This window comes from Halichoerus grypus, chromosome 3, assembly GCF_964656455.1.
Source record: "Halichoerus grypus chromosome 3, mHalGry1.hap1.1, whole genome shotgun sequence".
In the NCBI taxonomy this organism is placed as follows: domain Eukaryota; kingdom Metazoa; phylum Chordata; class Mammalia; order Carnivora; family Phocidae; genus Halichoerus; species Halichoerus grypus.
The window spans coordinates 6,815,953-6,843,046 of NC_135714.1; the positions used below are offsets into that span (position 1 = coordinate 6,815,953).

The 27,094-nt window shown below is 55.0% G+C and overlaps 1 protein-coding gene across 2 annotated transcripts in view; it reads right to left on the reverse strand.

The window, feature by feature from the left end:
• Positions 1-9,920: 9,920 nt before the first annotated feature.
• The window catches only part of WDR1 (WD repeat domain 1), a 42,876-nt gene continuing 25,702 nt past the window's right edge, over positions 9,921-27,094 (reverse strand). The window contains exons 6-15 of one of the 2 annotated variants that reach the window (XM_078068385.1): positions 26,526-26,603; positions 26,085-26,165; positions 25,513-25,746; positions 22,675-22,764; positions 21,033-21,187; positions 20,160-20,247; positions 17,259-17,369; positions 14,323-14,496; positions 12,325-12,469; positions 9,921-10,877 (exon numbers count right to left, since the gene is read on the reverse strand). In XM_078068385.1, coding sequence (XP_077924511.1) covers positions 10,771-10,877; positions 12,325-12,469; positions 14,323-14,496; positions 17,259-17,369; positions 20,160-20,247; positions 21,033-21,187; positions 22,675-22,764; positions 25,513-25,746; positions 26,085-26,165; positions 26,526-26,603 — 1,263 coding nt within the window. In that variant the 3' untranslated portion in view covers positions 9,921-10,770. Of the gene's footprint in view, positions 10,878-12,324; positions 12,470-14,322; positions 14,497-17,258; positions 17,370-20,159; positions 20,248-21,032; positions 21,188-22,671; positions 22,765-25,512; positions 25,747-26,084; positions 26,166-26,525; positions 26,604-27,094 lie in introns of both variants that reach the window. The other variant, XM_078068386.1, reaches the window with a different exon arrangement.

Below are 27,094 nucleotides of genomic sequence, written 5' to 3' on the forward strand. Positions count from 1 at the left end.
TCAAAAATTTCCAAGTGCAATGCAGAGTGCCTTCTGAGTTCATAGCTACTTCCAGTATCTCTGAAGAAAAGAGTCAGCTCTTCTGAGCACTTGAGTCACTTCTAGACTTCATTTCAGATTTGATCACCTATGGCCACAAGGATCTTTTTGTTTGGCTGTTCCTGGACACACTCAGATCCAAACTAATTTATTCTTTTATTTTATTTAATTATATTTAATATTTAATAATAATAATAATTTAATAAAATAAATTTATTTTAAAAATTGCTTTAGTTTTAAAAATCTTAAATTGTGAAATATATCATAGGTTTAGAAATATTACACACACACACACACACACACACGGTTTAACAAATAATTAAATGAATATCCATGTAACCACCTAGGGTGGACAGACTCTTAAGGTGGGTCCATGATCTAGCTTTCATGTTCTTGTGTGATCCCTCCCCTTGAGTGTGGATAGAACCCGTGACCTTCTTCTAGACATAGAGAATATAACAAAAGTGAGGGAGTGTATGTGATTGCATGTGTGTGATTATGTTATGTAAGATGGTAACATATGGATGTACCAACATGCTGAGTTGGCCATACGGCTAAGAACTGGGGGCAGCCTTCAGTCCACAGCCAGCAAGACACTAAGGCCCTCAGCCCAGCAGCTTACAGGAAACTGAGTGTTGTCAATAATCACATGAGCTAGGGAGCAGATCTTTCTCCAGTAGAGCCTCAGATGAGACCACAGCCCCAACCAACACCTTGATTATAGCCCAACAGAGAACACAGCTAAGCTGTGCCCAGACTCCAGACCTACAGAAATCATTTGATCATTCCTATGCTTTTCTTTGTAGATTTACCATCTACGTAAGTATCACTAAATAGGATATGTTTGGCAAGCACACATCTAACTCCGTAATAGTAATAAAGACATGGTCAATGAGGTAATTTTTCACATGACAAAGTAACTTTGAAACTGATCTTGAAGAATACATAGAAAGATAGAAAGTAATGACAAAATATCTTGAAAAAGAAATTAAAAAATAGATCCTTTTGTTAGATATTAGAAGATATTGTAAAGCTAATGTAATCCTGCTGTAAGAATGGATTGTGGTATAGGTAATATCGCAGCATATTTACCTGCATGTACATGGTTTTTCACATATGTCTATACCAGTCACCATTCAGATCCAGATGAAGAACGCTTCCAACATTCCAGATGCCCTTTCCCAATCAATAACCCCTCCCCTCACCCCAGGTAGCCATTATTCTCTCAACACGGATTAGCTTAGTCTGTTCCCAAATTTCATATAAAGGGAACCATGTTGTATTCACTCTTTTGTGTCTAGTTTCTCCTGCTTCACAGCATGTTGACAAGATGAATTCCAAGTTGTTACCTGGAAGGGTAATTGGTTCACTTTTATTGCTGAATGTGGACAAACGATAATGTGTTCCCCCATTCTTCTGTTGATGGGCATCCAGACTGAACTCAGCTTGAGGCTCTTTTGACTAGCACTGCTCAAATGTTTTTATTCCTATCTTGCGTTCTCTTGCACAGACTTGGGTGTGGGATCGATGGGCCACCGAGTAGGTATGTGTCTAATTCCAGCAGACACTGCCCCACGGTGGTAATCCGTATCTTTATAAGGAGTTTTGGATGCAGGTGGTCTTGGACCACACGTTGAGAAACCCTACTTAGGTAAAGCCCTATTATGTGAGCAAACACATTCCCTTGAGTTGACCCTTTCTTGGGGTATAACTGGGGACGAGCTTGCTTACAGTGAGGTACCAGCTAAGTGATTTGGGGAAGTGGGGGTGGGGAATAGGAAATTAAATTTATACCATCTCTTAGCACCTCTTTGGAACAAATCTTTGCAGTGCACCACTTTTGCCCAACAGAAAGAAGATGAGAAGAGGGAAGCTTTGATGGGGGTGGGAAGGCGAGAATCCAGGTCACTGTGTCCCATCAACCAAGCTCTCTCTCACCCCAACCATGAGCTAGAGTAATGTCCAATTATTTGCTAGAAAAGAAGGATCTGCTTGGGACCTTGGGTTTTCTGTATGGGGAGGGACTGTCCCTTCCACTCACCTGAAACTAATTGCAAAGCCATTTCCCCCATGCTCTTAACGCTGGAGGAGGCTTGCAGGAAGCAAGAGAGATGGCATTCCTCCTGCCTTGCCCAGCAGGTCTGACAGCAAAGGCCAGTTATAGAAAAACCATCCCTTTCAGCCGACTCTGGCCATTTTGCCACATACCCAGCCAACTTCTCTGAGGTCAGAAGGCCAGGACACAGGGCTTCGTGCTGGCAACCAGGCAGAGGTGAGGGAAGGAGGGCCTGCCTGTCGTGTTGGCCGATGCTCTGCTTCCGGGGTCTCTCTGCCAGGAGCCACTTATCCTTCCAGATTCCAGTGATCTCAGCAGGCTGGCTCAGCCTTGGCCCAGCCACGATCTCAAGCTGCTCTCTGCTGTTCTTAGCTGAGCACTACAACCAGGGGCCACAGGCACCAGACACAAGAGCAGGTGACCAGAAATGGGAGAAGGGCTTCCACCTGGAGGCAGGCAGGGGGAGGGAAAGGTGGGTGCTAAAGGAGCCAGGCTCCGAGCAGGGAAGGTGGGCTCTAATCCCCACCCACCCCACCCCCCCGGCTGGGCCCCATGTCCCTCCCTGGGGCCCCACAGCTCCCTGAGTGTCCTCTAGCAAAACACTACTTGTTTACACTCCCCCCCACTTCTCTAGAAACCCAGTGAAACAAGACAAACAGTGTCCATCTTACCTCAAAGCTGAGTATATCCCCAAAGCAGAATGTGTTGCCTGGTACCTAATAGATGATCAATGAATATTTCGTTGAATGCATGAGTGAGTAAATAATTGAGTGGACTTTGAACGAATAAAGAAGTCAAATATCTCATTCATGCTCTCTTTCCGAGAATCAAGCTATTAGGATCATGGAGTTATAAAGCTCTTCTTCCTAACAAAAAACCCCTAGCTCTTTCAAAATAAAAAAAGGACGCTCTTGTCTGAACTGTCAGTGACTGGGGATATTTGGGGTCATCACAACTAACATAGGGGGGGCTACTAGCATCTAGCGTGTAGAGGCCAGGGACACCAGCATGCCTCCCGAGGTGGACAGGAGGGTCCAGCACAACACAGAAGCATCCTGTGCAAACTGTGAATAGAGTCAGGGCCGAGTGAGCCGGATGTGGGCACGTGGTCTGGGGGAGGGGGGTGGGGGGCTGGGGTCGACATTTCTGGCTGCAAAGTGGGAGCAGCAAACGCTGCTTGGGACAAACTTGCACCGGTCGAAAGAAAGACTGAAAAACTGACCCAGATAAGAACCACTCCGAGAAGATTTCACAAGTTATAGCAGCAGAAGCCAAAGAATCGGTACATCGGTGTGTCCGGAAGTGAACGGGTGGTGTCTCGTAGGACGTACGTGCCAACTAAACCCAGAAATGTGTTTGCATCTTGTAGCTAAGACGGTGATAAGGCAGCTTTCCTCCCAGACCCAGGATTGTGATGTGTGGCCATTTAGTTTGGCCAGACCTGGAGTATTGGCTTCATTTTAATGAATGGTATTTTGCAACCTTCAAATATTTATCAGGGTTGTTCCCATACCTAATGAACTGGGTGCTAGAATGGAAAGGAAAGAAGGTGGGAATAAGGGAGGGAGGGAAGGAAGAAGGGAAGGAAGGAAGGAAGGAGTGAATCAAAGAAGGTGTAATTGTCAAAAATATAAGTTATTTGGGGCACATTGCTTGACCTGCCTTCCTGTAGCCCAAAGGACATCAGGGTAAGCAAAAAGTCAGAAGACAAGGCCACTTGGCGATTCTCCTGGGACAGACAGAAGTGTGACTTTTCCCACTTCCCAGTCTCTTAAAAAATAACATGTCTCAGACTGCTCATCCTTTGGATGCAGGTGAGTCTAATTTGTGACCACATCATAGGAAAGCAGCTGATGATTATAATTCAGTTGCCAGTAGGATGGTGTCAGTCTCCACCTGTGAACTGCTTATGTTGCCCTCCATGTGGCCACACTGATGGTTCCAGCCAATATTTCTCACAATCTTTTTTGGGGGAGGGAAGGGGGATACATAACACCATCTTCCGTGAAGTTTGTACTAGTTCAAGCTAACTTATTTATGATACAAGAATACATGTCCTGGATTAAGTTCTTCACAACAGTTCCCTGCATTTGTACCTCAATCACCCTATGAATACAAGTCACCCCAAATCTGGCTTCCATGCCCCTCGCCATGCGCACTTTATACCCGGAGGCTCAGCGTGGACACTTACCTTGTCCCAGATCCCTTGGGAGGTGAGAAGCAGATCCGGGACCAACGCTGTTCTTCTCATCAGCATCTGATGTTGCAGGTGGGTCCTGGAAATGCAGGACTATTTATATTTCTGCTGGCTTCAAGCTGAATGTGTCCAACGGCGGCCTCCTTGGCTCAGCCAAGCCTCTAAGGCAAGTCCCGAGGCCTCTTCCCTTTGCTCGCTGCGGCCCCCACCGTCTGTTCTGTACTAAGGCCCCAGCAGTGGGACCTGCCCTCTGAGGCCTGTCTGGCAGCCAACTCCATCCCTCTGTGTCCTAAGTTCCTGCAAGCCAACTGCTCTCCAGTTCTATTCCCCACGCCTGAAAAAGGGACAGAAAGGGTGCTGACTCACCCACCAGGCTGTGAAGATCTTCTGCTCTGTGACGTGAACGGGTTGAGCGTCTCCACCTTCTCCCCCTGCAATGTGATTGCCATCTACCTGTGAGGTGCTAGTCTGATGCGCAAGAGGGTTGTCATCTGCCTTTTTCTTTTTCTTTCTTCTTTCTTTCTTTCTTTCTTTCTTTCTTTCTTTCTTTCTTTCTTTCTTTTTTTGTTTTTATAAATTAGGGTGTGGAAGGTACTAGATCAGATACACGATTACAAAATGCCACAGAATCCAAATTAAAAGGCCCAGTGTAGGGTCACTGGAGCTAGTCTGGCTCAGGCAAGAAAAAATTTTTTTCATCTGCACCCCATCTTGACGTGGGATTTCTAAAGTCTCGGCACCTGTTGGGGTCAATGTTTCCAAGGTTCTTTTTTCCTTTTAAAATTAGTCAGTTATTGGTTAAGAATTAATTGTATTAACAATATTAATTTATATCAATATTTATTCATAGTTAACAAAAGTATTGCTTTTAATTATTTAAAATAATAAGTTAAGAAATGAAGAATCGATGGTAAATTAATCAATTATGAGCCCCCTAGCAAGAACACTTTTGTGGTGACAAGGTCTTTACCTCGTCAGGTAAGAGCAGGACGGTAACTCGGCCCCGTAACTCGGCCCCAAACCTCCACCGCAACCAGTGGAGAGCACATACGTACATACAGGTTTCCCTCGCTGTTCCAAACTTTGCGCTGTGCCCCTTCGCTTTTACGAAAGACCTACATTAGTACCCATTTTCACGAACTGAAAGAAATCCAAAGAGGATTTTCACTTTTATGCAAAATGGTGAAAAGCAAAGGGAGGCAGGGCGCACCGGGCCGGGAGTGGCGCCCCCAGCGTCTTCCGCGGGAACTACACTCGGCATCTCCGCGTGGAGCCGCGAGCTCTGAACTGTGTGCGAGCATCCCGGCTTCACCTCCACCTGTTGTGTGCATCCGTTAGTTAGCAAGGTGCGTCCTAAGGATCAGAAAAGCCTAAGGAGGTTTTATTTGGAGGTCTGGGAATGCTGCAGAATTTTCCGGAGAGATTAATGGTAACTGCTTCTCTGCTTTTGGCCATTTTGGCTCCGGACAAGTTTCACAGGTGCACTGTCCTTTCGGATAGCGGGGAAAGCTATATGTCAATGCTGTTTCCGCATCCTCTCCCGAGATTTTCTGTGCCCTGCACCCCTCGCAATCCTGGCTTACAGTAAACCCATGAAACCAACTTTCCGTCTCAGGTTCTATTTCCTAGTAGCTGCTAACTACTGATTTTATACAGGATTATGATAGTCAGCAGTAAATCAGAAAACAGCATTGTCACAGAAATCTAGGACTTAATGCAAGAATAGAAAAAAAAAAAGATTTTTGTATTAAAGAATGTGAGGTTTATACTTATCTCCATAGAATGGACAAATGAATGAATCCAAGCAATAACATTAGATGGTATTAAATACTCTTGTATATTTTTCAGGAATGTCACAACCTGATTCCTGTTTGGCTTTCTGAAAGCCTCCTCCCCAGCTTCAAGAGACCACCTACTCCAGGAAGCCTGCCCCGATTTCCTTCCTGAGATGCTCCTTCTAAGGCACAGGTCACAATGTGCTGTATGTTATCATCAGATGGAAACTTATTTTGTGTCCTGCATTCAGTGATAACTACTGTATGTTACTTAGTTTTAGCAAACTTCCTTCTACATCTACAATCATGGCTCACGTTTATCGCATTTACTGTGGCCCAAACCCTGACTTAGGCTTTACCTGGAGTATCTCACAGGATCCCTACATGACCCATTATTACCCCCATCTCACAGACGTGGAAACTGATGAATACAGTTGTAGACACTAACAGCCCGGATGTGCAGGCCATTCTTTCTTGTTTCTGTGGAAAGTCAGCTTGGGATAGGCTCTGCTGTGGTAACAATGAAATCTCAGTGGATAGATGGAATACGGGTTTACTTGGTGCTCACGCCACACTCTGCAGGTCTGGTGAGCCCCCTCCATCGGCAGCCAAGCCTTTCTGGAATATGTGACCTCCCAAGTCAGGGGTAGGGGCTGAGATAGATACACAGAGCCCTTAATCACCTCTGCCTGGAAGTGGCCCCCACTCTCCCTTAGAGTCACAAGGTGCTGTATGAAGGTCTCCTCCTCGAGTAGGGATTGTGGGCCAAACTCAAATTCTGCTTTAAAAAGCCCTAGTAAATAATCCTAAAATTTGTATGGAACCAGAAAAGACCCCGAATAGCCAGAGAAATGTTGAAAAAGAAAAGCAAAGCTGGCGGCATCACAATTCCAGACTTCAAGCTCTATTACAAAGCTCTCATCATCAAGACAGTATGGTACTGGCACAAAAACAGACACATAGATCAATGGAACAGAATAGAGAGCCCAGAAATGGACCCTCAACTCTATGGTCAACTAATCTATGACAAAGCAGGAAAGAATGTCCAATGGAAAAAAGACAGTCTCTTCAACAAATGGTGTTGGAAAAATTGGACAGCCACATGCAGAAGAATGAAACTGGACCATTTCCTTACACCACACACAAAAATAGACTCCAAATGGTTGAAAGACCTCAATGTGAGACAGGAGTCCATCAAAATCCTAAAGGAGAACACAGGCAGCAACCTCTTCGACCTCAGCCACAGCAACTTCTTCCTAGAAACATCACCAAAGGCAAGGGAAGCAAGGGCAAAAATGAACTATTGGGACTTCATCAAGATAAAAAGCTTTTGCACAGCAAAAGAAACAGTCAACAAAACCAAAAGACAACTGACAGAATGGGAGAAGATATTTGCAAATGACATATCAGATAAAGGGCTAGTATCCAAAATCTATAAAGAACTTATCAAACTCAACACCCAAAGAACAAATGATCCAATCAAGAAATGGGCAGAAGACACGAACAGACAATTTTTCCAAAGAAGACATCCAAATGGCCAACAGACACATGAAAAAGTGCTCAACATCACTCTGCATCAGGGAAATCCAAATCAAAACCTCAATGAGATACCACCTCACACCAGTCAGAATGGCTAAAATGAACAAGTCAGGAAACGACAGATGTTGGCGGGGATGCGGAGAAAGGGGAACCCTCCTACACTGTTGGTGGGAATGCAAGCTGGTGCAGCCACTCTGGAAAACAGTATGGAGGTTCCTCAAAAAGTTGAAAATGGAGCTACCCTACGATCCAGCAATTGCACTACTGGGTATTTACCCCAAAGATACAAATGTAGAGATCTGAAGGGGTATGTGCACCCCGATGTTTATAGCAGCAATGTCCACAATAGCCAAACTGTGGAAAGAGCCAAGATGTCCATCAACAGATGAATGGATAAAGAAGATGTGGTATATATATACAATGGAATATTATGCAGCCATCAGAAGGAATGAGATCTTGCCATTTGCAACGATGTGGATAGAACTGGAGGGTGTTATGCTGAGCGAAATAAGTCAATCAGAGAAAGACATGTATCATATGACCTCACTGATATGAGGAATTCTTAATCTCAGGAAACAAACTGAGGGTTGCTGGAGTGGGGGTTGGGGTGGGAGGGATGGGGTGGCTGGGTGATAGACATTGGGGAGGGTATGTGCTATGGTGAGCGCTGTGAATTGTGCAAGACTGTTGAATCACAGATCTGTACCTCTGAAACAAATAATGCAATATATGTTAAAAAAAAAAAAAGAAGATAGCAGGAGGGGAAGAATGAAGGGGGGGAAATCGGAGGGGTAGACGAACCATGAGAGATGATGGACTCTGAAAAACAAACTGAGGGTTCTAGAGGGGAGAGGGGTGGGAGGATGGGTTAGCCCGGTGATGGGTATTAAAGAGGGCACGTTCTGCATGGAGCACTGGGTGTTATATGCAAACAATGAATCATGGAACACTACATCAAAAACTAATGATGTAATGTATGGTGATTAACATAACAACAACAACAAAAAAGCCCTAGTGAAGAGTGGAGTTGAGGGAGGTGGGCCTCCGGCTGGCTGTTGGGCGCCCTCCTGCCTCCCAGCTCCGGGCCCTTATCAACCTAAAAGCGTTGGTTTGAAAGATCCAAACCTGTGGTCTTTTTCCATAAATGTGGTCACTTTATATGCATTATTCTATCACTTAGTTTTCTATCATAGATTTTGAAAACTGTCCTAAGTGTGGACAAATTTGCATTTGAAAAATCCCGTGTGCTCAAAGAAAATTATGCTGAGCATTAAAACATACACATCCTTTGGCTTAGCATGTGTAGAAAAGTATGCTATTTGCCATGTTTTAACAATTTGTTTACTGTGGGTTTTTTTCCCCTGCTTCGATACACTTTTAACTCCATTGTTTAAAATTAAAAACTTGGACCTACTTTTAATTTAGTTTGGCATAAGGACAAGTAAGCAATCTTATTTTTTCAGATTGGTACCCAAATCAATCTTCACTGTTTAGTGAATAATTTGCCATTTCCCCACGGATGTGAGATGAGAAGTAGCTTGTCCCCAATCCAAATACACAGGAATGAAGCACTTATCTGGACTCTGTTCTGCAGTGGCCCCAGCTTTTAGATATATTACAGAGTAACACTTAATTCTCTTTTCCTTTCTTAGGTCTGTTTTCATACATGAACTGTGGAAGCAGTAAGATGAAACCAGAAGGGAGAAAATATTTTTTATTAGGACTGCGTATTTAGACACCTTTACAGTGTTGTCCTTCTAGCCAAGATCATCTTTCACAATTAATAGGAATGTTTGGAAATGTAGTGTTTTTCAATGCTACACGCATGTCATTCCTTACTTTTGAAGGCAGTGCTAGAAAGGTCACAGACTACCCCAGAACTTGAGAATCAGGTGGGATCTAGGGATCATCTGGTCCAATGTTTTCACTTTACAAATGAACAAGTTTAGGCCCAGAGAAGGGAGGTGAGATGGCCCAGGTCACCCAGCAATTTGACCCAGAAGTGCCCGCCCCTTCCCTGGGGCTTCTCTTCCCCCACCGGGTGATCCAGCAATCCGGGGTCCTGAACTGTCTCCCCCTGAGGCTGCAGGCCGGGGAGAAGCCACTCGGGTCCGCACAGCGTTCCATGCCGCCCCCCCCCACGGCCCCCCACCACACAAAGTCAGTCATCCACAGTGACGAGAAAGACATTTAATCACTTCTTGGTCTTATCTCTTAAAGCGCTCAAGTGTTTTCACAAGTGCAAAGGGAGCGATTGCTCTCAGCCAACATTTACCAGGAATTCCAACACACGCAAAAAAACTACAAATCACCGTGCTTTATACTTACTTTTAATTTCTGCACTGAAAAAAAAAAAAAGGTGAAAACCATGACAGGTTAGGTTACAGTGACGTCACCTCTGCCTTTAAATTAACCTTTGCTCTTGGGGGCAGAAGGGGGACAGACAGACAGGAACACATCAAAGCAGGAGAGCAAAACGGGGGCCGAGACCCCAGGGTCCGGCGGACCGGGCTCCGAACACCCGGCGGCGGCGGCGCGCTGGCCGGTAAACACGGACAGGCAACAGTTAAGATACAGTAAAAAGGGGGGAAAAAAAACAAAGAACAGAACTCCCACAATTCCATTCTTAAAATCAAGCACGACAACGGACAGCGAATCCAAGGTTCACGCGGGTGCACCCGTCCGCCGCGGGGGCGACCGCACGGTGGGGCGCGCGCTCCGGCCCGGGGGGCCCCTGCTCTGCACAGACCCGCGCCCGCCAGCGCGGGGCGCTCCGCGGGGAGGGGGTCCGCGGGGAGGGGGCGGCCCCCCACCGCAGCCTCCCGACAGACAGCAGGAGCCGCGGGGCGGGGCTGTGTGCTTTCGAGGCTCTGCCTCCGGAATGTTCTGCGCTCGGGCCGGGGAGGGTGGTGGGTTTGAGTTACGCTCCACACGGTGTTTAAGTGCTTGCTTTATTTTTCATGTGCAAACTGTCACTGTCTAAAGCTTTCAGAGGGACGTGTACAGAGAGCGCACCCTGCGGAGCCGAGGGTACCCGCGCAAGGCCCCTCCCTCCTGAGCGGGGCGGGGCGTGGGGGCGCAGGACAGAAACATGAGAGAAACGACGTGTTCTGCGGCGGTGAAGCTCGAGTCCCTGATTCGGTCCGGACAGAGGAGGGCGCTCCTCAGTAGGTGATTGTCCACTCTTTGACAGAGGCGTCGTGGGAGGTCGTGATCAGCGTGTGCTCGTCCAGCCAGGCCAGGCTGCTCACGTGGTGGAGCCGGTGCGCATCTGGGGAGAAAGAGGGCGTTCTGAGGGGAAGCCCCTCTGCTCCCCCAACACCTCACGCGACGAGCAGGGGACAGGCTGTGCCAACAGCGACAACGGCCGAGAACCTGACCCCGTCCCTCTTCACCGAAGGGCGAGCGTCTGCAACGTGGAAGGTGGCTGCAGGCAACCTCAAGCCGGCATCCCTGCGGTCCCTCCCAGACACGGGGACTGTCCTGACAACCAACAATGTCCCCTGGGAGTCAGAACTGCTCCTCCCCCAAGGGGGTAGAAGTCTGTTCCTTTTTATGCATAAAGCAACAATACAGACAATACACAAACAGCTTCCTGGTGTATCTGCAGTAATAAAATGGGCGGGGGGCGGGGGCAGTGAATAAAGGCGGAGAAACCTCTCTAAGAGGTGGACTGGTGACCAGAATACCCTGAGAAACACCCGCGGGGCCCCGGGCCCCCCTCTGTGAGAGGTGCACCAGGGGTGACCACAGTCCTCCCCAGTTTCCTGCCTCTACTCTACGGACTGGGTGGGTCCTAGTACAAACCTCACAGAGCAGGGGGCCCAGGTGAATCTGTTCTGGGCCACCTCCCACTGGGCCCTCCCATCTGGCTGGGGGGTGACACCAGGACAGGAGAATTTCAGATCTACCCTGGACAGACACGGTCCCTCCTAGGGCCATGAGGCATGTGTGATTACAGAGCCCTTGAAGCGAGCTATTGCCACATTTAGAAAAAATATGTTGGACTAAATAAAACTTATTATTAACAATAATTTCATCTGTTTTTTTAAACAAGGCTGCTAGAAACACAGGAAGTCCACAGGAGGCTCCATTACACTCCTACTGGACGCTGCCCGTCGTGGAGAGAGAACCTGATCAGCAGTTTAATTTAGGGGGTGGGGTGGGGGATGGGAAAGTGCCGTGGTCTGAATGTTTGTGTCTGCCCCTCAAAATTGTACACCAAAAACCTCACGCCCAAGGCCGTGGTATCAGGAGGTAGGGCCTTGGAAGAGCTGCGAGCACGAATGGGATCAGTGGCTTATTAAAGAGGCCCCGCAGAGTGGGGCCCAGTGAGAAGTCTCTGGCCCAGAAGAGCTCCCCAACGCCCCAGCCATGCCACCCCCTATCTGGGACTTCAGCCTCCCGAACTGTGAGCAATAATTCTGTGGTTTATAAGCTGCCCAGTCTGCGGTACTTGTTATGGAAACCCGACGGGCTGAGAAAGAGATGTCAAGAGGGACCCGGTGTGCTAAGGCGCGTGCCCGGTGAATGGAGACCACCTGCTCTCCCGCGGGGAATATGCGCATCGTCGATCCCTCTGCGTGTCTAGCGGGGGCCGGCAGAATGAGAGCCATGCCCCTCGGGGGTGACTTCCCCAGAAGCACAGATGGGACACTCGGGCTTGGGGAGAGCCTCTCTGGGGCCGCCTGGGGAGCCGAGGCGGGATCGAGAGTCACCTTGGATCTTGACCCTGGTCTCAGGGTCACTTAGGGTCCAGACGTACACCATCATGTCCATGCCACCGGAGGCAAAGTGCTCGTTGTCTGGTGACCAGGCCAGGCAGACGATCTTCGCGTGGTGTCCGTAAAAAACGTTGTTCTCCTAGTTGCAGGTTGAAAACAGAGGTGGTAGGTCAGGGTTCAGGCCAGAGGGGCGCGTGTCATCTCCCCTGCCCCCAGCGACCACCGCGAGGGCCGACGCCGATGCAGCACGCTCTGCCAGGCACCGCGCACGCCTCACGGAGGGCTCACGGGAGCCCAGGTGCCCACCGCTCTGTGATGAGGCCCAGGAGGGTACGGCCCCGCACGGCCCAGCGTCGGGCAGCAACCACTGTGCCCCCGGGGCCCCGAACGGCCTCCGTCCCCCGAGGCGCTAGGTGCGTGTGCTCTCCTTCATGGAGCCTCGGCCCAGCCAGGGCTCAGCGCAACGCAGACACGAAGGCTCAAGGAGGCCCTGCCTCGGGCAGGTGGTGCTCAGGGAAGGTTCAGGCAGCAGAGGGAGGCCGCCGGCCCTCCCCACACACCTGCCCACTACTCGCTACTCCGCCGCCTGGGGCGGGGGGCTGGACGGACCTGCAAGCTGGAGGACTAGCACTTTCCTGACACCGTAGGAATGCTTTTTCTTCAGGGCATTCCATTTTCTTAAACCCTAAGAAAAGGTCGACCTGACGATGATTTTCCTTTTCAAGTTTGCCTGTTCTGTGCTATGTCGATCCCACCCTGTGGACCGCCTACTTAGCATGCCGTCGCAAGACTTCTGTTGTAAATACATGAAACCACTAAAAATGAGATAAACACAAAATCTGAGAAATGTGGCGAGGGAGCAGAAGGAAATCCCCTGGGAGGTGGGGTGTCCTGTCGATGGAGGTCCTGATTACAGCCTTTACGTCCAAAGCCTTTTGTCAGAAGTAACACTGTAGCAGCAGACAGACTAAAAAAAGACTCAACTCTAGTTCACATATAAGCCCAAGTATTTACGGGGAAGTGTACAGATGCCTGTAATTTAAGTGCACCCAGAATTAAGATTATCGGATGGATAATGGCAAAACCTAGGTGGTAAATTCTTTCACCTCTGCTGCATTCCAAAACCATTCAAGTGCTGGGGGGCTGGCGTGGTACAGGGCCTGGGGACCAGAGACCTGCCATCCTGTGCCCCCGCTCTGGCCACACCCAGCAAGTGACGGAACCCCTAACAAAGCTCAGTCTCCTGTCTGTGAACTGGGGCAATGGATCGCTCTTGGCCCTCGGCTGTCCTCCCATGCCCAGGTGCCTCTGCACCCTGGTCTGCCCTCGCCAGCCCACTGCCCAGCGCCCCCCACACGTGAGGCGGTGCTGGGATGATCCGTGCTCATCTTCGTGAGACTTTTTTTTTTTTTTTTTTTAAAGATTTTATTTATTTGAGACAGAGAGAATGAGAGAGAGAGAGAGAGAGCACATGAGAGGGGGGAGGGTCAGAGGGAGAAGCAGACTCCCCGCCGAGCAGGGAGCCCGATGCGGGACTCGATCCAGGGACTCCAGGATCATGACCTGAGCCGAAGGCAGTCGCCCAACCAACTGAGCCACCCAGGCGCCCCTCATCTTCGTGAGACTTAAACAGCAGTGAGACTCAAGAAGAAAATCTAGTCTCAGCCCTTAGAGAAGAAGCCAGGAAGTCACTTAGCCAGGCAGCCCAGGTGAACCAATCAGCCTGCCTTCACAGCAAGCCTCGCTGCCACCCAGGGCCCTAACTTTCTGGCAAGTGTTCTACGTCACCCACAAAACCACGAGACCCTGGACGACAGTGTGTCTCCTTGTCTCACATCATTCAGCTCTGAGAACAAGGAAGCCAGTGGTCTCATGGTCTCACGCGACTGCTGGGCTGATGAGAACAGGGGAGAGAAGCCACGGCCGCCCCCACACCCCTCGCCTTCCACACTGCCCAGCACGGGGACAGAGCCACCCCGCCTGCCCACTCACCGAGTAGCCGTCCGCGACGCTGAAGACCGTGACCACTTTGCTGGCATCGCACACGGCTAGGAAAGCGCCATCGTGGGAATACGCCACATCGGTCACAGGGCCCTTGGCCTCCAGGAGCTTGCCCTCGTCCTTCAGCGTGGTGCCCAGGATGGAGTACAAGCGGACATTCCCGTCCTGCAGGAGGACAGAGGGGCACTGGGTCACTTCCCGACGTGCACCACGGCGGGAGCACACACAGGCACGCACACGCACATGCCCTCCTGACACCCTTACGCACGCTCTCCCGACACCCTCCCGAAAACCGTTCAGCAGCTCCCACGCGTACTCAGCTTAGTGGGAAGAACTACTCAGGAAGGTAATTAAAATGCCGCGTGCTAGGCGCCCCCACTTCTGCTTCTGGGTGTTTGGGTGTTCAGGACTCTGCCTCTTTTCATAAACGCTCCAGTAAGTTCTCACGCAGGGCAAACTCTGAGAACTACCTATACATGCGTTAGGGCCCCTGGTCTGGCTCTGTCCCCTCCGGCCACTGCCTGCCCCCTGTGCTCCGTACCCACAGGGCCCTTCCCAGCGCCCAGGAGGTTCCTTCAGGCACCGACTCACTCTGACCAAGCCCCCCTCTGTCCAACCAGCTGTCTCCTAGCGAGCTCCCCCTCCTTGTCGTGACCCAGGTGCTTCTTCACAGAGGAGGCACACCTGCTCTTTCAGATGGCAGGGGCCACCTAGTCCATGGGCTGTTCAACTGCCCCAGGGGTCCTTGAGCCTGGGATGCCCATGAGATGCCCAAGTGCCTGGCCCTACCCAGCTCTCCTCGGCGGGAGCCTCTGAGGGCTGTCTGCACATCTCTGCTGACAGTTCCGCCCGTGCTCTGGAGCCCAGCCAGGGGACACACCTTGGGCACCTGCCCTCCAGGCCAGGGACCCCCCTCCCCGATTTCATGCCCCCAGAGACTTGTCCAGGACTTGGGCCTGAGAAGTGTCACACACGGTGGAAGGAATCCCTGTGGCATGGATGGACAGACAGAAGGAACTGGGAGAGGTGGTGTCCTTGCGGCTGCCCGAGGCTGCCCTGGGAGGAGGCAGATCAAGCACCAGCCGCCCTCTCGGGGCAGCTGAGCGGCGAACATGATCCAAGGTGTCCCAGCTCTGTGCACGACACGGCCCTGGCCCCGCCTCTAACGCAGGAGGAAAGCCCTGCCTGACCCCGGCAGGGTTTCTGAGCTCACGGGACAAGCCCAGCTGACGCCTGCCCGCAGTGCGGGTCCTGGGGGTATACCGCCCACGTGGAGGCATCGCAAGGAAGGAAACGGCTACGCTCGCAGACCGCACACAGGACGTCAGAGGAGGGCACACGGCACAACGCCCACCAGCGGGCTAACTACGTGATGGGACAGCCACTTGCTGGAATATCATTAAAATAAATGAAGACTACTAGCGTGGGGGACAATGGGGAAACTTGGGGTAAACAGAGACGTGTCCTGTGTGATCACAGAGATTCACAGGCCCAGGGCTGGCAGACAATCAGGGAAGACGAAAGCTGCCAAGACCTTGAGGTGGGAACTGAGGGGACGATGAGACAGCCATCTCTCTTCTTAAGTGAAAAGAGGTAAAGGCCTAGTAAGCAGGGCATGGTGCTATGCTGTGCAAGGGGGAACACCAGGTTCAAACCGCACGTCTGACTTGGACCTCCTGCCCCAGGACCACAGCTGTGAACTCTTCCCTCAAAAAAGGAAGGCTGTTTCTCAAAACATGCCAGAGGGCAGGTACCTGGGAAAGGGGTGACAGGCCCAGAAGGGACCGCCAGCACTGCGGGGTGTGGGCCTACAGGGACGGTGTCCGGGCCGAGCATGCAGAAGAGCAGGGCCAACGGGAACCCTGTGGGAGGCGGTGGGGCTGCTGGGCAGGAGGGGATGCAGCCCCCACGCAGGGGCCGCCACACACACACACACACGGGACACAGCTTACTCGTCTGTGAACACCAGGGCAGTCCACGGGTCTTACAGCCCCCGAGGATGGCAACACAGAGGAAGAGCTACAGTGCAGGGGCTGACAAGCTCTGCTCTCTGTGGCCAGTGGGGGCTCGACACCGTGCCCACGGGCTCCTGGGGGAAGGAACAGCTTGTGGCCGTGACAGGGGGCTCCCTCACCCGCTCGGGCAGGCACCCTGACCTGGCTGGTCCCCCTCCGGGCTGGAAGGGCGGGCAGCAAGAACCACTTCTGAGGCTGGGGGGCAAGTGGAGTGGCCGGTGCCGAGCTGACGCGTCCCACGGGCCAGCTACTGGGCAAAGCCCTGCCCGCAGACCAGCCTTTCCTCAGCCCTCACGCCAGCTCTGCGAGATCGGCCGTGGGCCTCTGGGGGGCAGCTGGCCCTCGGCACGGCCGGCACTGCCCGACACTGGCGCCCTTCCCTGGGGGCGCGGAGGTCTGCCATCTCGGCTGCGGAGCTCCTTCATCAGGGCACCTGAGCCCCCCGGGGCCGGACGGGGCGGAGAGAGCCGGTTTGTAAAGCACGCAGGACTCGGCCTGACAGGCAGGGACTACCGGGCCCCCGCGGCTCTAGGTTTAGGGGGGCAGGAGCACCACAGACGTCAGCACTGAGGGAAAACCCTGAACCCATCGGGTTAGTGCTGCTTCGCACGGGCTAGCGATCTTGTCACGCTCCTCCCACCTACAACCCGCCAGCCCAGCTCACCCGTGCTGGTCCTCTTGCAACACGCTAAGTCACGCGTGCCCCACGCATTCACGTGGTTGACGGCCCAGCGGTCCCCCTGCTGTGCGCTCCCCAGCCCAGCCCCAGCCCAGCCCCCGCCCGCTGCCCGGGCCCTTGGTCCCCCACCACTTCCCTAACTGCCTCGGGACACTCCATACTCACCCAGCCTGTGTCACCCCCAAACCGCCCCGACAGCCGGGGGCAGGGGACATGAGGGACAGGAGACTCACCGTGCCCCCGACAGCCACCGTGTCACCGCTGGGGTGCACCGCCACCACTTCGGGCTCGTAGCCGGGGCTGTCGATGCTGAAGCACTTCTTCTGATCCTTGAGCAGGACGATCTGAAAATCACAGGCAGCAGTCAGGGTGCAGAGGCCGGGGACAGACCGCTCGGCCCCGCTCTGGGCCACGTCTCGAAGCTTGCTGGGGGCGGGGGCCCTGTGACCCTGCGTTGTGCTTCCTCCCTCATCAGCCGCTGGGGGCTGTGACTCTTCCTAGTCACAGCATCGTAACTATCGGCTGCTGTCACTGTCACCACACGCGCCGGCTTCTTGGGAAGCCATCTGACGCTAGAACTTTCCATCCTCCTGTTACACAGTTCCACAGGAGCTCTGCCGAACGGCCTTCTCCTGAGGTTCAAGGGACGCAAGCATTTGGAAGAGCAGGGCTCTAGAGCAACACTGGGAACGAACAGGACACGCCGGAGTCTAAGTTCTGAAATCCCAGGTCCAAAGAAAGCCCCTCCGCACCGACCTGGAGCACGGGGACATCCACGTGTGCTAGTGTGAGCGTCTCGCACAGCTGGGGGGCAGTGTTGGTACCTGTCTTCCACACAAAAACGGGGTCCCAGGTGGGGGCGCCAGCGAGCAGAGAGCACAGCTGGGCCCCAGGTCCACAGAAGCTCTTCGCTCCCAACCGGCCTCCCCCCAGAGCACGAGCTGGCCCAGGCAGCGGGCAGAACAGGACAGATGGTGCACAGCAAGGCGGCCGGACTGCGGCGCAGCGAGCCCTGTGCGGGGCTCCACCCCAGCCGGGCCTGAGTGCCCAGGTGTCCAGGCCCTACTGAGGGCCCTGCGGGGTTTGATCCTGGCTCGGCCGCCTACTGCTTGTGGGGACAGCTCCGTCCTGAGCCTCAGCTCAGCTTCCCAGGGTAGAAGAACCTAACGGTGCCTGCACATCACAAAGCTAGAATCCGACGTTCAGGGTAAATAAAGTCCCTAATAAAGGCAAATAAAAGTAGCAGCTAAGGTCCGCTGAGCCCAAGACGCGGGCCTCGCTGAGAGTGCTGCACACAGCCCGCCCCTGGAGACGGCAAGATCGCCGCCCCACCCCTACACGGACGAGAAAATGGGGTACCATTATAACTCTCAAAACCAAGCTGGGCCTCGCGTCTGGGCTCCCTGGCTCCCACGCAGTAACTTCTGCCCTCTGGTGCTCACAAGAGGCCCTCTGTACACGGGGACCCTCTGCGCCCTCCACCCCCACGCGCCCCTTGCTACCCCTCCTGCTTCTAGCTCCCGGACTGCTCCCAGACAGCATGGCCTAGATTTGTGACGGCTTTGGCTTCATCCCACGGCACCCCTGCCCAAGCTACCAGCTGCCCCACAAAGGGCAGGCCGGCCCCTGCCCCCACTGTGCAGTGGCCTCCGCTTCTGCGTGTACTGTGGGGCGGGGGCTGGGGGAAGAGGACAGGTGGACAGGTGGCCGCACCCTAAGACCCACCACTGAAAACGCAGCCTGAGAAACCCTCACCTGCCATCTGCCCGACTCAGGAAGTGGACGTACCTATCTGACTGGTAAGGACTAGGGGCACAAGCATTTGCCAAAACTTGCCCAAGACGTGAGACTTGAACCTGTTTCCCTTCCAGCACATTCTGCTGACCCTCTGACCTGCAGTGAGGAGTTCTACGGAAGCTTCCTACCTGGAGGGGGGCAGGGAGGCTGGGTAGCAGTGGCACATCACAGAACAATCCTGCACTCCCCCACCCCTCCCCAGCGCGGCACCAGGCTGGCCCCTCTCTGACCCTCCTTTGTGCAAGCCCCGCTATGAGCCTCAGAGGAAGGCCTGTCAGGACTGCCCTCCACCGACAGGAAACTGAGGCCTGGAGACACGGAGCGCACCCCACGGAGCCGCAGCCCAGGCCCACCCGTGCTTCTAGAAGGCTGCCTTTCAGGCCCCCTCCACACCGCACCCCCCCCCCCCCCCCGCCATGGCTCTCCACGCAGTTCATGCCTGTTGTTCCCCCACCGACCACCCAGGCTGCTGACAGAAGTTCCTGCTATCTAGGACACGCAGAAAACCATTCTCCCAGAAGCACTTAAGTGAGCAGGATGGAGGAGGGGTGGGGGACCCCGAACGGCAGCTGCCTTTACCAGGGTTGTCTCTCCTGCCGTCGGGGGCTCAGTCACACCTGCCCTCCCTGATCTACACGCCAGGATGCCCCGGTCTGCTGAGAGACGCCGCCTGCGCCGGAGCAGAGCCTGGTAGGAAGTGGGTCACGCCAGGGTCTCGATCAAGGGCGCTTTGTTCCAGAAATTCCAAAAGAAAAGGTGTATGGGTGACCTGTCTTGAATGAGAAGCCAGGCCGCAGAACTGGGATACCTAATGCCATTCTGGTCCCGGCGCCCCGGCCATCGTGCGGCCTTGGGGAAGTCACCAGATCACTGCGCCTCGGCCCCGCTCAGGAAAGGAAGGTGCATCGCTGCAAGGAGCCTCACAAGCCCCCCTGTGGGCTGCCAGGGAGGAGAAAAGCAGAGCTCACAGACAGTGAGGAGCATGCGCGGATCACACAGCTCCAGGCCTCAGGGCTGCACCCCCGGCAGGCCCCCCGGGCTGATGGGCACACGGGGAGGCTGAGGCCCGACAGCCGCGCCCTCTGGCAGCTGCAGACCCTGGGCAAGCAACTTACGCCCCTGTGCCTGTCTCCGTGTCTGCAGAATGCGGAGGACCCTGTGCTACCCGGGAGGCCTGCGGACGGAGCCAACAGGCGTGCACGCGGGGCTCGGACAGACACGTATCAGAGCTCCCGCCGCATGGGAGGCCAGGGGAGGTCGGAGGTCAGACACCGCGGCCCGCCAGTCCCGCTCTGCCGCCCTGCCCGTCCTCCCCGCCACACCGAAGCAGACCGTACCTGCCCGATGCACACGACCACAGCGTAGCCTCCGGGGCCCACAGCCACGCACTTGGGCTGGACGTCCATCTTCACAACTCCCTGCCCACTGGTGCAGACAAGGGAAAACGTGTTATGTCCACCTCATGGGGGCTCGGCGTGCGGGTTAAGCACACACTCACCGCACACCCACAGCAGTTCCGGGGGCAGGAAGCAGAGATGCTAGTCCATCCACACGGACGGAGCCATGAGCTAAAACCTGGGACCAGTGAGAAAGGGCCCCCGGCTCCAGGGAAAGAGATCAGAAATCACGCAGGGGCTAGGGGCAGGGGGCTCCCGTCTCTGTTACCTGAGGACTGCCCATGGACCGCCCTGGGGGACCCCATCCTGCTCTCGTCCTGCGTCCATTGGCCATAGACCCTGGCGATCCCTGGGTACAGATAGAACCAAGCCCACCTCCCACTCCCACGGTCACAGCCACTCTGCTCAGCAGGGTGACTCTTCTGAAGAATCGGATACTTCCACAGATGAAAATCAGGTCTTCGTTTTTGGCTAATACTGTGAAAACACGCCCTGGAAAATCTTGCACACACACACAAACTTCTTAAAAAGAGTAAACGAAGGAAAATTCCCTGTGACTGGGCCAAGTGTGGGGTCTGGGAGGGCATCTGGGCTGAGACGTTGCGCCTGGCTTCCCAGGCAGAGTCTACACAGCTCACCGTCCACGTGGGCCACTGGACTGTCACCCGGCCCCCGGCCGAGAGCCCGGTACAGTAGTCAGGGGGAGCAGTGAGAAGAGCAGAGTGCCATCGAGGGCCGAGGGCCGGAAGCAGTGTGGGCGGAGGGCCCCTCTTCCGGGGTGCACTGTGGACCCGGGCCCCCGGCAGCCCTCACCTGTAGTCCCTCAGCGTGAGGTTGGTGTACCGCACCGTGTCGTCCATGCTGCAGCTAACCAGCTGCCCGGACTCGTCTACTGTCATCCTGGACACCTGGTTCGTGTGGCCCTTCCCGGCGAAGGCGTCATTCTCCCCCGTCTCTGAATCCCAGTAATGTGGGGCGGCGGTTAAGGAAAAGCCGCCTCCAGGACACGGCGCAGGCCCCACCGGGGATGCCTGGCCGTCCCTCCTTCGGGACAGTGTATGTGGGACGGGGAGCACGGGGCCTGAGGGGACGTCTATGGCAAGTCTAAGTCCGAATTCCAGAACGTTCTGGTGACAGTGGGCCACTGAGGACACGCCGAGCTATGAGCAGTCCGGCTGGACCCCCTGCAGCAGCCGGCATGGAAGTGTGCGGGTCCCCGCTGGCCAGCGGTGCACACGGACCACAACCCGGCGGCGGCGGGCTCCCGCAGCGAGGGGACAGCTCTTCACTGAGGCGCCGCGCCACCGAGCCCACGCCGCCCTGTGTCCTGCAGCGTGCCGTCAAGCCCGTGACCGTCAGCAGGAGGCTGGCTGTGCCTCCCCGCTCAGAGGGTGGCCAGCCAGGTGCCGCCGGGGCTGACCCACCCTGGCTGGGCTGGTTTACACACTGCGAGCGGGAGGTGCTCAGCGGGGAGGGGTGCTTTAAGTGAGGAGGCTTTTCATTCACACAAACACCTGAAAATCTCATTTCAAATGAAGATTATTGTTGCCTCTCGAGCGCCACGGGTATGCTGCACGGCCGACAAGCTCTTGTGATGGAGACCCAGCGCTCGATACCCAAGGAAACGTAGCTATCTGAGCATCAGAGTTCACTCCAGGGCAGCTGAAGACGGCGTGACTGCAGACCCGCACGCCACTCCAGAAGGGGCGGATTCTAGAGCCTTCTCTGCCCCTGATTATCATGCAGCCCCCACTACACACTACCCTCCTTACATTTAATGGGGCAGAGGATGACGTGTCTGCCCTCCTACCCCAGGGCTGTGGGGAGGCCTCCCTAGCTGGAGCTCTCTTGTGAAAACTGCAAAGCCCTGCAGGGAAGCGTGGGCCTGCACCCCAGCACCCCACAGACAACAGTCCTGGGAGGAGGGGGGGGCCCCAGGCCACACACACAGAGGGGGGGCTGTAAGGGCTGCTTCACATGCCTCCAGGGAAAGTCTCGCAGGACCGCAAAGAACCTCAGCACAAGGGAGATTGTGGTTCCAGTCCCAGGGGCCGCCGACAAGCGGTGTGACTTTGGGGAAGGCACTTGAGCATTCTCAGCTTCTGTTCTCCACTTTTAAAACAAGGGGAACAATACTGACAGGTTCTAGGTCCTACTTAATCCTAAGACTCCTGACTCACGGCTTGTGAGAGGGATCCGGCAGCACTAGGGGCCCGGGGGGGGGGGGGGCAGCAGCTTGATTCAGAGCTGAACAGCCACTTACAGCTACACAGAGAGAAGTGACCCACCAGGTCAAGGCTGCAGCACGGAGCCAGGGGCCCCCAGCATGGACACAGCCCGCTGGTCGGAGCCCTGCTGCCGCCACCTGGCTGGCCTGGCCTTTGGCTCAACGGGGACAAAACACTCCCACCTCTCCTGTCAGCGGCCCCGGAGCCAGCTCTGTGAGTCAAAGGATATTGATGTGTCCATCGTGGCTCCCGGAGTAGATGTAGGACTTGCCACCGTTTTTATGCACCGTCAGACACTGGATGGATTTGCTGTGACCCTGCGGAGGACATGGACAGGGCAGGGTGAGCTGAGAACACGCCATCCTGTGTCTGCAACCTGCCAACCGCCCTCCACTGACTGTGCCCCTGGGGGACGAGGCAGAAGGCCCTCCACATCGCGGCGGACGTCTGTGCCGACATCCTGCAGCCCCCCGTGTGCCCGAAACCCCCTTCCATGAGCTGCGGCCTGCTTTTCCCCAGCTGACTGGCCATCTGGCAAAACCCCATCATGCAGCCCTCCCCTCCTGGGACCCAACCTCAACCCCAGCCAAGGATGGGATCTAATAAAACCCCAGGAGCCAAGGGCCTGGTCCGTGCAACTGACCCTGGCAGTGGCCCCGAACGGGGGAAAGGCTGCTCACGTCTGGCAGACGGTGGGGGGGAGCCCCAACCCCGAGCTGAGCCTCCGTGGAGTGGAAGCAGCAGTTAGCGGGATCAGTCGCAGGAGGGCCTAATGCTCACTCATGGAGGCAGGTGGGGGGATATCCGGGCCCTGCAGGGACCCAGGGAGACCTCCCGGCCACCCAGAGAGAGACCCAGACAGTCCCGGGGTGCTACTAACGGTCTGTTCTCTTCCCAGAACCAGAACACACAACTCTAGCTTCGACTCCTGACTGATGAGGTTTCTTCTCTCCCAACACGCCGCTCCCCACCCAAGCTGTCAGAGGGCCCTGACTCCTCTGCAGCCAGTCCCCCGCTGCTAGGGGGGACATGTAACCTCGCTGTAACTGCTCCTGGGGGCCTGGGGTGGTCAGGTCTCTGTCTGGTCTCTCCCAGCAATGCTCCGCAGCCAGGTGGCACAATTCTGCACAGGCCTTGCCCCAGGAGCTTCCCAAGCGTCCTGCGGGGTTCCACTTGTTACCACACCATGGCAAGAAGCTTCCGAGAAAGGTTCACACAGTTCTCAGGAGACACACTGGGTCCTTTCGACCTCATGTCTCCTTCTAGGACAGAGTCCACCAGCCCTGATACTTAACGCGTGGTCCTCAGACCAGATCGGCCCCACTGGGCATCCCACCTGCGCATCCTGAGGACTCAGGACCTGCACCCGGGGAGATGCCTGGGGACTCCATGCATGTGCCCTGCCTGGGGCCACAGCCTCACCCGGGGACTTGTGAAGAACCTGAGCTTGCATGTGCCCCACAGATGTCCCCAGATGAACCCAGCCGCCGTGTTTGAACAAGCTCCCTCTCGGCTGACTCTGACGGACCTTCTAGCTTGTAACCACTGCTCCAGCTACACATCAGAATCCCCGGGTGTGTTTTAAAGAAGTACCAACAGCGAGAGCCACCCCTAGAGGTTCTGACCAAACCCCTCCGGGGCAAGTCCAATTCCAAGGCCTCCCGGTCCTCCTTCAGGCTCTCCAGGGATCCAGCCCCTTCTCTATCTCAACGTGCAGTGGGGCTGAGAACTGCTAATCTAACTCCGGCCTTCTCCTGGGCCCCCACGCGTGGCTCAGACACTCTGCAGCGTGAGATCAGCACCAAGTACCCCCTGGGATTCACGCACACGTGCTGTGGCGGGAGCGGGAACAGGATTTTCTTTTCTGCTAACTGCAAAAGCCCACAGGATTCCCCGAGCTGGCCTGGGGGCAACAGAAGCCCAGCCTGTTAACTCCCGTGCTTTCGGTGGCCCGCGGGAAACTGCTCTTCCGGGCCCAGGTGGGCTGACAGCAACGCCTGAATCTCTCAAGGAATTTCTCCCCGTCACAACTGGAGGCCCAGCAAAGTGACTGTGTCCTGCGATGGCCCCTGGCTCTGTGCCAGGCCACGTAGACCCGCATGACATATGCACCACGCCAGGCTGGGAGCCCATCAAGGAGGAGGTCCCAACGCCCCGTCCTTAGGGCCAAGTGGGGGGGCAGGAAGTGTCATGAGAGCAGAAGGTGTGGGGCCAGCAGTGAGGACAGACGCTGCTGTTACACCAGCTCGGTCCTCCCCCGCAAGCCACATCCCCTCCTGACTGGGACACAGCGGCTCCCACCTAGGCAACACCTCCATCAACTCCTAGGCAGAAGCAGGGTCTGCAGAGAGCGGCACCAGCCGGCCCTGTCCTCAGGGAGCGCCTAGGTCCTCACCTGGCTGCTCGTTTCCGGACAGGGAGAAGGCATGCCCCCCACCCCCCTCAGAGAAGGGGCACCCAGGGCAGACTCGGGGCATCAGCTGCCCTGAGGAAGGCTGAGGAAGGCTGGAGAGGGGTCCCAGCATCTCCCATCGCTTGCTGCTGCACAAACTCCCGGCCGGGCGTCCACCTATTTCTCCGAACTCATTCCCTCCCACGTGCCGTCCCTGCTCGAACCACATAAAACTCAAGGCCTCCTCGAACTCCATCCCATGTTCAAATGCCACATAATGCCCAGGTCCAGTCCCAAGGCCTCCCGGTCGTCCTTCAGGCTCTCTGCCGGTCCTCCATGTCTGTGGTGATGCTCTTGGGGCCCCGTTGTGTTCCAGCTGTCAGCTCCTGAGGGAGGCTCTTCTCCCCAGGGCACGGGGACTCCTGACAGCAGGGGGAGGGCCACTGTCCACAGCCCCAAGGCCCTGAGCCCCTGGTGCTTCTAGAAGCTCAAGGGGAACTCGGCACCAGCCTCCCACTTCTGCTAAACACATATCCCAAAGCAACTAGCATCCTGCCATTGCCCAAACCCCCAGGGCTGGTCCCCCTGGGCCTCACGCAGGTTCTCCCTTCTCCTCGCTGGGCGCACACCTCTGCCAGCCCCTTGGACAGAGCCCCTGCCGGCACAGCCTTACCTTGATGACCCGCAGGGGTTTGCTGGGGTTGTTTTTGTCCAGGTAATTGATGTACCCAGACAGGGAGATGCTGAGGAGGTGGTCCTTCTGCCACAAGCAGCCCAGCTGCTGGTCCAGAACGGTGGAGCCCATTGTAAACGTACTGACGACAGAGTTCACATTGACGTCCCAAATCTTCGAGGTTTTGTCTCCGGAAGCAGAAAGCAAACGGGTGCTATCAGGACTCCAACTGATCTACTCAAAGGAAACAGCGGGCCACGTGTCAGCGAGCACAGAGTGGGAAGGGGCCTCAGAAAGCAGCCTGCCCACAGCCCCCATTTCTGAGCAGGGAGAAGCCACGGCGGGGGGTGGGGGAGCCGGTGGGACCAGTGTCCAGGCCCCTGCTCTGGCCACTGGCTTCTCCAGGCCACGACACCCCTTCTGTGTGACCCTGAAGCTTTCCACCGCCGCCCCTACTTCAGCGCCCTCAAACTTCATGCTTCTGACTCCAAGTTGTGTCCGGACGACTGCACATGTACACGCGGCCCCACCATAGTCGCTGACACGCTCCTACAACCCGGATCCGTACTCACAGCGTAAATGCCTCCGTCGTGAGCCTTGCCTCCTCCCAGGGCACACACTTTCTCTCCCGTCTTTCCATCATAGATGTAGATCTTTCAAGGAATAACACACATGTGGGTCACAGGTGGGAGGATGTGCTCACCAGCTGGCATGCAAAATGAGCTCTTCCTCGTCCCTGCTCTACCGTCAAGAGTTTGCTACTGTGACTCTTAAAAAAAGAATCTGAAAAATGTGCTAACAGGTTGAGTTTCCAGCTCCATTTAAAAGGAGAGAACCGGAAAGGGGGCCACCAAGCTGTGATGACACAGCCCGGGAACCGAGTGCCTCCCAGGAATGGGATGGAGGGAGAGTCTGAGTTCCTCCTGGGAAGACTGGCTTTGGGAGGCTGGCCTGCCCTGAAGAGTTGGGAGGCGGTCAGATGAGCCCCCACCGCCTTGGGCCCCAGCCCTCACCTGGCCATCCGCACTGGCCGTGGCAAATCTGTTCCCATCAGGAGAGAATCGCACACAGTTGACAAAGCGGCCGTGATCCTGCAGGAAAGAGCACAGTTATGCACCTGATGACAGGAGACTCTGGAAAATTCTTTTTGAAATACGCAATCTGCTTCAAACATCTGCTCCAGCTGCCAATGTGAACTGTCAGTCCACAGGAAGACCTCAGAGCTTAAATAAAACAAGCCTGAAGCAGCTCCTGACTCACTGGGAGGTCTGCGTCAGCCTGCCTGTCTTGGCCCAGGCCCATCTGTGCCCGCAAGGCTGTCCCCTGCTAGGCCTCCCATTCCCATGCTCGGTCGGATGCCTGAGCTCCCCTTATCCTCATTCCACAGAGCAGACAGAGCCCAGACAAAGCCGGCTCTCTTCCCTCAGGGCCCAGAGGTAGCTCAAGCCCAGAACCCTAGGCCTGTTCGCCAAGTCTCCAGGGCCCAGCACACAGCAGGTGCTCAGCTGGATCGGGGTGGAGCGGAGTTAACTGAGGTTTTAGAGAAATTAGACAATGGTCTTGCACTTCTGGGGAGTAGGAC